Source organism: Lacerta agilis, chromosome 5 (assembly GCF_009819535.1).
Source record: "Lacerta agilis isolate rLacAgi1 chromosome 5, rLacAgi1.pri, whole genome shotgun sequence".
NCBI classification, from domain to species: Eukaryota; Metazoa; Chordata; class Lepidosauria; order Squamata; family Lacertidae; genus Lacerta; species Lacerta agilis.
Genome location: NC_046316.1, coordinates 2,546,107 through 2,557,473, shown reverse-complemented (window position 1 = coordinate 2,557,473; position 11,367 = coordinate 2,546,107). Strand labels below are relative to the sequence as shown.

Sequence of the window (11,367 nt, the reverse complement as noted above, 5' to 3'; positions counted from 1 at the left end):
GCTGTACAACATGAAGCTGAGTTTGCTCTTGTGTTTGCTTGGCAGTTTGGGATCTGGATGGGCTGTTCTACTGGAAGACCTGGAAAAAATCAGTAAGTATTACCTTCTTGCTTGAGCAGGAATAGGTTGCCAAAGCGTTGAAGTGTAGAGCTTGGTCTGGATGGACAGGAACATAAAGCCCACTGTCATCTCAGCACATAAATTTAATATTGATGAAGTTCCATATGTTTGGATGATGTTTTATGGCAAATAACTGTTCATATTAAATAACAATTTGTGTTCTACGCATATGATTTGCTGGCAAAATATTTAATCCATAATCTTTTTCTCATCATGACCTGATTCTGCTGATACTTTCAGACTTTCTCTTCCACTGCAAGAAATTAAGGTTGCTAGTTAATGTTTTTTTCTTCCCTTGTACCTTTAAAAGCTGTGCGACAAGTAAACCATTCAGATACTTAAGCTTTCCCCATTATTACAACTGGATGCCCCCAAAGAGCTGAATTCCTGCTTCTCACGCAGATGTTAAAAGCATAATAACATTGCTTCAAAAAATTTTCTTGGGAACCTTACAATAAATCAATCCTTGTCATAAGGAAATTTACTTTTATGTACAGTTCCAAGTGGCACTTCAGAAAACAAAGAATCACAACTAATAATTCAGTGGAGTTGCATTGTATATGTCTGAGAAAGAAATGAAACCTTCAAGGCTGATTCTCGCCGAGAAATGACAAATGACTAGAAAGCCTCTTGACACGAGTAGAAAGCTAGAAAGGACATCCGTATGTTAAAACGATATTGGAGAAATAATTTTGTTTGTGATATATATTCAGAGATATAAATAGAGCAACATAAAATACATTTCATATGAAGCTGCTAGAGAAGAAACCAAATAAGCTTTATGTTCCCTGCCGCTGTTTGTAGAACTACATCAGAGAATCTGCAATGTTAACATCATCATATTCCCATTATTCTTGCAATGCTGTATGCAAAACATGTTACGCTGCTGTAATGATCCCTTCAGAAAGGAAGCAGTGGGTGTGCCTGATAGGTAAAGGGCAAACATGCTGATGGGCAGCTAATGAGTTTTTCAGGTTATTGTTTTTAGGTTGTTTGCTGAGATTAAAAAACACTTTTGAATAGAGATGGATTATTATGATAAACTGATAGGGTGAAAAGCAGTTCTGCTTCCTTCTTCTCTGTGTCCAAAGTAGGGTTACTGCCTTTTTGACTGGCTCTCCACCTGTGCAGACTAAAGTTTGATGTTTCTTTGCCTTACGCCAGCACCTCAGCTCTGTCTCTCTGGCCCGTGGGACTCTCCCTGGCTTGTATCCCTCCTCAGCCACCCCCTCTCTCACAAGGCCTCACCCCTCAATGACTCTGCTTCAAACTCTGCTTCAGTGTTTTTGCCTGCCTGGAAGGTCTCCTTGGAGTATGGCAACATTCACATTCAGTGGTCACTTTTGCCCCTGGCCCTGCCTACCATCAGCATGTGGCCTCCAGAAGCCTCTCTGGAAGAGAATGTGGCCTCTGGCGGAAAAACATACACTGAAGACTTCCAGTTCTTTGAAACTCCATCCCCATTTGTGCTTCTATCTCTCTATCTATCTATCTATCTATCTATCTATCTATCTATCTATCTATCTATCTTTTTGGAGGGTATAATCCTTCTAGCTCTCTTTGAGTATTAAATGAGTTCTTTTTCACTAGGGAGCATAATTCTTTCATAGAGAAAAAAATTAAAACCACTTAGAGAAGGCAACTCAGCTGAAGGAATTAGTCTTCTTTTATTACTTAGAACCATGTGTGTGCAGTTTCTCATCAATTGAGAATGGCAGCTAAACTGAGCTGGTTCTACCAAAAAGCCCTGCATTTGAAAGAAGCTGAAACCTGGCCGATGGTTCATTCACACACAGCTGTCATGATTCAGGGCTGTGCTCATGAAGCGATGGGCCTGCATGCATGAACCAGCCCATTTCAGCATCTCACTGGGCCTGCGCCTGCGATTTGAAACAGCACAACACATTCAGCTATTGAATATTGTTGGGTGTGTGTGGAGAAAATTTGGCACATGGTGTGGCATTCTGCAGCAGCTGCCATCAAGCTTTTTGCACAACAGCTTCTGAATAGGAGCAGCCTATGTCAGTGCTGTGAACTTTGGACTTTCAGAAGCAGTACCACAGAAAGTTTCACAATAATTCTTGCCCCCCTTCTGACTGGGTGGGGATGGAGCTGGTTGAAAAGTAGGATGCTGCTATGAACATAACAATAAATGTCTGTTTATGTCTTTGCCCTTAGCGATGGCTATCTGCAAGTTTGGGGCTGTGATTGAAGCAAAGGCACTTTGAAAAGTGCACTTTATTCAATTGACAGAGTTTGTGAGAAATTAGCCATCCCATGGAACAATACCATGATGTTACTTTTCATTTTGTTTTTCAGCATTGGATTTTTTCCCTAACAACAGCATGCTTTTAACAAGCTACATGAGCACCTACTTCCTTGTCAATGTCCCAAAGTGTGTTACTGCCGCAAAGTTTTCTCCAGCCACAGTGAGAGTAGCTGTAGCTCAACTTCCTGACTCGTCCACTTTGCCAGGTATGGGATTTATGTATGTGTGTGCATGTAACATTTGATGCAGCAGTGCAGGAATGAGCAGGATCCTGTCTGAGAGATTTCGTTACTCTAATCCAGATGTGGAGAAACTGTGGCCCTCTAGAACTTGTTGGGCTCCACTTCCTATCAGTCCCAGTAGGCAGGAATGATGGGCATTATAGTTCAACAACATTTGGAAGGCCAAAGGGTAGCCACCCTTGGTCTAATAATTGTTTTCCTTCTATTAAAAGTCTCACAAGTTTCTCCAGAGGACAAACCTCAGCATTCTACTTTGAGCAGAAGTCAGTAGCTGAGGGGATGGTCTGTTGTGGCTGTCTTCCAGAAGTGATGAACCTGCGGCTGTGTGAATTTTAAAAACTTATTTCCACATAGCTCCCATGAAACCCTCCTGAAGGGCATTTAAATGCCGAGTGCCTGAAACATAGGGGGAAAACATTAACATTCATATCCATTTATATCCCAAGTGCTCAGGATACGATTTTCAAAACCAGGTTTTAAAACTGCAATCCAGCCTGAGAAAGGTTAAAATAACAAGAGTCACCAGCAGATGTGACCTGGGGAGAGGCCCCCCCCGATGTTTTCCTTATCCTCCGTACATCAGTCTGGTGGCACCACACAGACAAGCAAAACTTGCTGATCAAGAACTGAAGATAAAAACTACAGCATTTCTGTTCCACGTTATGCTTCATTCCATTTCCATTAATGTACACCTCAGCTGGACTTTCCAGTCCCAATCCCTCTTGCTTTGAAATGGACAAAAGAATATTTGGACCATTTTTCAGGGACTCCTTCATAACGTAGAGAATTAGCGACTGAGTGCTGTAATCTTTTCTTCTTTTCCTTATCTGGATATGCAATATAAGAGTGCTTGAGGAAAGAAAAATACAAAATATTTTTATGGTTCCTTATCTGTCGATCTCACAATATTAAAACTGTAAATGAGAATGCAATTTTGTCATTTAGCCGAGTTTGAGCAATGGAAACTGGGGAAATGATGGGCTCTTTGCTACTGGATGGGGCTCCCCAAGGATGTTATGTTTTGCTATGGCTTATTTTGTGTTTTGACCCAAAGGCACCCAAAGCGGAAACCAGCATATCAGTACAAACTGGGAGGGTGGGGAGCACAACAAATAGGACTGGCCTGTAATATAAAGAAAGGTGGTCACATATTCAGGAAAATGAATAGGTTCTGGATCATGTTTTAGTCCCCCTAAACTCTTGGGAGAAGAATTCAGATCCTGAAGTTGAGGCTCCAGTACTTTGGCCACCTCATGAGAAGAGAAGACTCCCTGGAAAAGACCCTGATGTTGGGAAAGATGGAGGGCACAAGGAGAAGGGGACGACAGAGGATGAGATGGTTGGACAGTGTTCTCGAAGCGACTAGCATGAGTTTGACCAAACTGCGGGAGGCAGTGAAGGATAGGGGTGCCTGGCGTGCTCTGGTGCATGGGGTCACGAAAGCTGGACACGACTGAACGACTGAACAACAACAAAACTCTTGGGCCATTTTGTTCTGTTTGCTTGGATTTACATATATATATGGACACAGAGATGTGCACACAATCATTCCCCCTCCCCTCCATTAAGCTGAAGAATTTAGCAGAATGATGAGTCTAGTCTTCTCTCTACTTTCTTGTCTTTATATAATCCTTGAAATGTCTTTACCTGACACTACTTTGGATGACAAGAATTTGGAGCTCATGATTGCTAGTGCCTGTCCCTCAAGTGTCCCATTTTAAGCGGGACATACCAGATCACAGAAGCCAATCCCAGCTTCTGTTTGGATCCCGGAAGGTCCTGTTTTTTTCATCTGGTGTGAGTCCAGAGTGCTGGACCAAAAGATGCTCACTTTGGTGCAAGTCAGCAGGGTTGTGCCACCTCTGCTGTGATCCTGCTAACAAGTGCCAGAGTGCTGGAACAGAAGAAGGCGCGTCCCTCCTGATGTCCCAATTTTGGGAACAAAAATTTGGAGGGTGGTATTCTTTCTCATTTCTACCAATGCAGACTTCCAAGGAGAAGGAGTCTCATTTTTCAATGATCCATTTTTGAAAAAGGAAAGAGAGAGGCCCCTCAAATAGAGAAATCCAGCATGTCAAGAAGGAGGCTGGACTAGCTTTTTATGCATGCATAGAAAGTTTATTCTTGGTCGCATATCCAAGATGCAATCCCTCACCTGCCATCTGAACAGGTGCCATCTCAGAAGAGCTGTAACGTTTTCTGTTTCTACATGCTGAAATGACTCTTTGTGCTGTACTGATGAAATATATCTGTGATTATCATATTATGGGCTATTCTTCATCTTTTGAAGGTGTGACAGATACTGAACAGATTGAAAATCTCCGCAAAACACCTCAAGCCACTCTTTATTTTGCCGGTGAATTCAAGAGTGTCTCCTGTGAAGCAGCCAGGGACCTTGTGGTTCTGGATTTAGATGACAGCCAATATCAGCTCATGACTATCGTAGGCTACCAGGTGGGATCAGAATTTTGCCGTCAAACTAAAGGCCCCTTCTGCAATCAAGCCCTTAAGCCATCCACATTTTATAGGTAACTATGGACACTGATTGAAATACATGCACCTCTGACTTTTTAAAAATAATGTATATTTTATTTACAGACTATGCACTAATTTTAGAGGCTGAACATTTGTACTTTTCAGATGGTTGCTGGTGTACGCTGGGCTGCATCTAGGCAGGGGAGGAACTGAGGTTGTAGCATTCTTAAATGGAAAATAGGACACTGCAAACATCAAGCTTGTGTTTAAAATAGTTTACAATCAACAGGAGAAAAACCGGTCACATGGAATGCCTTTGGAATGCTCTCAGGACAGGCACACGATATTCTAGTTCTCAGTGAATGGGATCCGTACCATTTGAGAATACGGAGGGGGGTCCATATGTCTGAATTCTCCTTCATATATACACATGGAGAATTAGCATGAAGATGGGACAAAAGCTAGGCTCCCCTGGTATCTAGTTATATATATATATATATATATATATATATATATATATATATATGGAATAAATCTTTTTTTTATGGAGAATTTTAGTACAATCTGGAGTGGCATAGTCCAACACAGGTTGACCACTTAAATAAAATTAGGCTGCCTTCTACCAGGGTTTCCAGGAATGGTGTAAAAAGCTTTATTGTTCCATTAGAATGCTTGTGGAGTAGGAGAAACTCCTCATCCTTTGTTTACCTATTAATAATAGATTTTTGGGTTTAGCTAGGTGGGAAGATAAACGGCGTTTCCGTGCACTGCTCTGGTTCGCCAGAAGCAGCTTAGTCATGCTGGCCACATGACCCGGAAGCTGTACACCAGCTCCCTCGGCCAGTAAAGCAAGATGAGCGCCACAACCCCAGAGTCGTCCGCGACTGGACCTAATGGTCCCTTTACCTTTAGCATCATACAAATGATAATTTTGTCCTATTATGTATGAATGTGGCTGGCAATGCATCAGTGTTGGTTTAGCAAACCCAAACTTGAAGCCACTGCCTCTGGCAATAGACCTCAGAGGAGTGGCATTGTCCTGTTTCCTCCAGTATCCTTTTTGGGGCATTTTTTTTAAAAAAAGAAAATTACTATATTATTATTCTTTCAGTATTAAATTTTTATTGGTTTTCTGATTATCCAAAACGTGCGGAATCAATTACAAAACGTTTTGTTACATACCAACAAAACAGAACAAAATATAACATTTACAATGGATCTTGAGAGAGTTTTATATAAAAAAGTAAGTTTTTTTCAGTATAAAATAGTAGAAGAGACAGGTTGAACCAGGTAAGTGATTTTGGTTATTATCAATAACTTAATTATGTTTGCACACTTTTAATTATTGCCATTATTTGCACACCACCTGCATTTATTTTCCAAGATAAAAGCAAAAGTACATAGTACCAGTATTCTTTTAAAAAAAAAACCCCATCAAATTTTAGTAATAGAAGCTAAGACTATGGATTCAGGATGGTGGGTCAAGCGTTCCTATTTAACATGTTAAAACATGGGACAAAGACTACAGTGAGATTGTCTCCAGTTCTATTTTCATGCTTGATATTTTAAAGTGTGTATGAATTTTCCCTGGCCTCTTAATCTCTATTTTCTAGGGTGAACTTCTTTTTCTTGGATGGCAAGTCCACAATAAGAGCTCATACAGATTGGTCAACAGCAATACAGACCAAAAATGGTGAGTTTCCGAAATTAACAGACAAATCTTAGAATGTAACACATTGCCCAGTTAAAAGATAACTGTGCAGTTAAGGACAGACATGGCAGCAGAAAATATTCACCTGCTTGGTATGTGAAATATTTTGAATCTGGGTTTTCCACTGCTGCATAACCTAAGTGGCCATGGATGTACGGATGCCACCCACTGTGTGAAAATAAAAATAGATACACTTGTGAGTTGCGAAGAAGCGGAACCTTAAAGCCCAACCACTTTCATTATGACATTAGGTTCCATACACTAGAGTCCACTTCACAGGTGCACACGTAGGCCAGAATAAAAAGTGTTAGTCTATGCCACAATACACTTTGCTTCCCCCACCCCCACCCCCCAAGAAACTAACACAGGAACAACTTCGCTGTGGTTAGTTTTTTTCTGATATGGAGAAGTTGGTATTCCTCCTCCTGACCTTCAGTTCTCTACGTGGAAGGAATGTTCTTTCTGTAAGGAAGGAGTGTTCAGTTAGTTATGTGGGACCACACTGACAGTCTGCCACCTTGATACAATAGGAACATGTTGTGTCTGAAGAAGTGTGCATGCACACGAAAGCTCATACCAAGAACAAACTCAGTTGGTCTCTAAGGTGCTACTGGAAAGAATTTTCTATTGTGTATACTCATGTTATACAAGTCCTGCCTGAATACCTCAGTGCAATATTTTTAGTTGTTTTACATACCGTAAGTATAAAGTACTTCCTTAGTAGGGATATAAAATGGACTTTGCCCTTTTGCAAATTTGTCTTGATTGCTTTAATTCATGGGTAGGCAAACTAAGGCCTGGGGGCCCGATCTGGCCCAATCGCCTTTTAAATCTGGCCCTCAGACGGTCCGGGAATCAGCACGTTTTTACACGAGTAGAATCCTGGAAAGAAGTGACTAGTGGGGTGCCACAGGGTTCTGTCTTGGGCCCAGTCTTATTCAACATCTTCATCAATGACTTGGATGATGGGCTTGAGGGCATCCTTATCCAGTTTGCAGATGACACCAAATTGGGAGGGGTGGCTAATACCCCAGAGGACAGGATCACACTTCAAAATGACCTTAACAGATTAGACAACTGGGCCAAAGCAAACAAGATGAATTTTAACAAGGAGAAATGTAAAGTACTACACTTGGGCAAAAAAAATGAAAGGCACAAATACAGGATGGGTGACACCTGGCTTGAGAGCAGTACATGTGAAAAGGATCTAGGAGTCTTGGTAGACCACAAACTTGACATGAGTCAACAGTGTGATGCAGCAGCTAAAAAAGCCAATGCAATTCTGGGCTGCATCAATAGGAGTATAGCGTCTAGATCAAGGGAGGTAATAGTACCACTATATTCTGCTCTGGTCAGACCTCACCTGGAATACTGTGTCCAGTTCTGGGCACCACAGTTCAAGAAGGATACTGACAAGCTGGAACGTGTCCAGAAGAGGGCAACCAAAATGGTCAAAGGCTTGGAAACGATGCCTTATGAGGAACGGCTTAGGGAGCTGGGTATGTTTAGCCTGGAGAAGAGAAGGTTAAGGGGTGATATGATAGCCATGTTCAAATATATCAAAGGATGTCATATAGAGGAGGGAGAAAGGTTGTTTTATGCTGCTCTGGAGAAGCGGACACGGAGCAATGGATTCAAACTACAAGAAAGAAGATTCCACCTAAACATTAGGAAGAACTTCCTAACAGTAAGAGCTGTCCGACAGTGGGATTTGCTGCCAAGGAGTGTGGTGGAGTCTCCTTCTTTGGAGGGCTTTAAGCGGAGGCTTGACAGTCATCTGTCAGGAATGCTTGGATGGTGTTTCCTGCTTGGCAGGGGGTTGGACTGGATGGCCCTTGTGGTCTCTTCCAACTCTGATTCTATGATTCTATGAATGTGTCCTTTTATTTAAAATGCATCTCTGGGTTCTTTGTGGGGCATAGGAATTCGTTCCTTATTCCCCCCCCCCCCCAAATATATACATATATATATAGTCTGCCCCCCCACAAGATCTGAGGGACAGTGGACCGGCCCCCTGCTGAATTTTTTTTACTGACCTCTGCTTTAATTCTTGAACCTGTTTTCCTTTTGCATTCCAGTGTCAAACTATGAAACTGCTGATGTGATGTTTGAGCGAGCTGGAGGAATGATAGTAATCACCATTCTGGTCTCGGTTGGCGGGGCTGTGCTGGTGGTTGCCTTAATTGTAGCAGTAGCTCTTTCAAATAAGAAATAGCGAGAGTCAGGCAAACTCAGCACTTCCTTTCTTCTGGAACAGCGGCAACAACAGATATGAATCAACTGCAGGATTTTTCCAGAGAATCAAAGAATGTTCCGGTACTTTAGTAACAAGTTTTCAGTCAAAAAAACAAGCATTCTGAAGAACGAGAGTATCCTAAAAATGTTTTGGGGTGTTTCTTTTTTCTTTTTTTGTAGAATTTATCCTACAATGACTACAGAATTTATGCTGTTTATGTGGCCTCTTCCCACAGTATGTTTTTAAAGTCTGTATATCTGAAAATGAGATTGTGGTTCCCTGTATGTTCATCGGTGACAAACCTTTGTTGTTGTTGCTGCACAATGTATGAAATGCTGCTTACATGAGTCTGAATCATAATAACAATTTCAATGTCTTTAGTGTGGGGAATGGAAGTTCCAGAGAATTAAGAGGAGGGAAAACTCTTAAAGTGCCACCTTTAACTGGACCAACTTCTACAAAGGTGCATATGCAAATTTTAATGCTTTGTTCTTCATTATTCCTGCCTGCCTAAAAAAAGGAAAACACCTGCAAAACCCAAAGGCTGATAGACGGCTTTTGGGTGGGCTTGGTCTACTTTCTGTGCTCTGTTACTATAAAATAAAAATGATCAAACGTTGTACAGTCCTAAATGCTCCAATGTCATGTAATACAAAATGACACACACAAAAAGACTTTTGTGTCCAAATTGAAGAAATGATAAATTGTTAATCTTTGTGTCTTCTTTGTCTTTTAGTTTGTGATTGTATGCTACAATGCATGCTGGTTTCAAACAAACAAACAAACAAACAAACAAACAAACAAACAAACGACTTAAACCTGTAACACCGTGAGAAAAAAAACTGCAGGGTTTATATTGCAAAATCTATGCATATCCATTCAGAAGTAAGCCCTATGGAGCCCAATCAGGCTTATTCCAAGCCAAATAGGTACAGTTTAGGATTGCAGTTTGAGTCATCCTACTGGCTAAGTGTAGTTTGGGCGATTGGGGTGACAGCCCTATTTAGACCCTACTGATCTGCTCCCAGATGTTTGAACCCCTCCTTTTCTAATCCCTTAAACATGTGAACAACTTATTGTGATGTAGCAAGACAGGAGAGTGCACCTTACTTCTTGATTGTTCACTCACATTGTATACAAAATGCTTCTGGCCTCCCAAAAGAAGGACCATATTGAGCAAAATCAGGTGATGATATTTCCATTGTTCCTCTCAAGACATAAGGTATCGTCCTTAGTATTATCTCATCACCAAGTGCAGCTCACTGCAGCTAGACAGGCAGCTAGAATAAGGAGGAGATTCTACAGCTAAAAGCCAAACTCAGTGTGACATTGGGGATCTGCATTTTTAAACAAAATGGAAGCAGAACTGTGGAGGGGGGGGAGGTCAGATCACTATGTCACCCCCCAAGCTGCTATTTCATAGAATCATTTATTTATGCATGTGTGTTTTCCGCTATAGGGCAAACAACCTGATGGTGCGATTTTAATTGGGAACATGGCACTAGAAATGATTAAACTTCTCCCCCAGAAGCACTGTCCCACTTTATTTGCCCCTTGGTCCTTGACTGCTATTGAAGGGTTTTTTTTTTTTTTAAGAATAGGGAGATCTGATCTCCTCCTGACACTGCTTGTACTTTTTAAAAGTCTTGAACGGATTAATCCATTTTGCATTACTTTCTATGGGAAAAATAAAAGAAATCCTTCCAGAAGTGTGCATGCACACGAAAGCTCATACCAAGAACAAACTTAGTTGGTCTCTAAGGTGCTACTGGAAGGATTTTTTATTTTATTTTATTTTGTTTTGACTGTGGCAGACCAACACGGCTACCTACCTGTAACTTTTCTATGGGAAAGCGCGCCTTGGTCTTAGAATGCTTTGGAAGTTGAACGGACTTCTGGAGCGGATTAAGTTTGAGAACCAAGCTACCACTGTACTTGGAATATGGGAGAAATAAATACAGTAATAGCAGCAGTGAAAATTTTGTTTGGTTAAGGTTAAAAAAAACCTTTTCCCCTTTATGATTGTGGTGCCATTCCTGTTATTACCGGTAATTACTGTATAAGCAAAGCGGGAAACTGGCAGATAGCGCCACCTAGAGTAAGCCCAAAATATGGACAAATAATGTGGCAAAAATAAGTAGCGGCAGGGAAATACATTTTGTTTTGCTTTGTGCTATGGACTACAGCAATGACAAACCTAGACAGCATCTTAAAAAGCAAAGACATTACCTTGCCAACAAAGGTCCGTATAGTTAAAGCTATGGTTTTCCCAGTAGTAATGTACGGAAGTGAGAGCTGGACCATAAAGAAGGCT

At 41.2% G+C, this 11,367-nt stretch overlaps 1 protein-coding gene across 1 annotated transcript; it reads left to right on the top strand.

Annotated features, from left to right (window-relative positions):
• Nucleotides 1-9,837, top strand: LOC117046443. The gene is made up of 5 exons (XM_033148279.1): nt 1-92; nt 2,440-2,595; nt 4,922-5,159; nt 6,720-6,799; nt 8,896-9,837. Exons 1-5 carry the CDS (start codon nt 11-13, stop codon nt 9,030-9,032), a joined length of 693 nt encoding a protein of 230 aa, XP_033004170.1. The 5' UTR covers nt 1-10; the 3' UTR covers nt 9,033-9,837.
• The last annotated feature ends 1,530 nt before the right edge of the window (nt 9,838-11,367 follow it).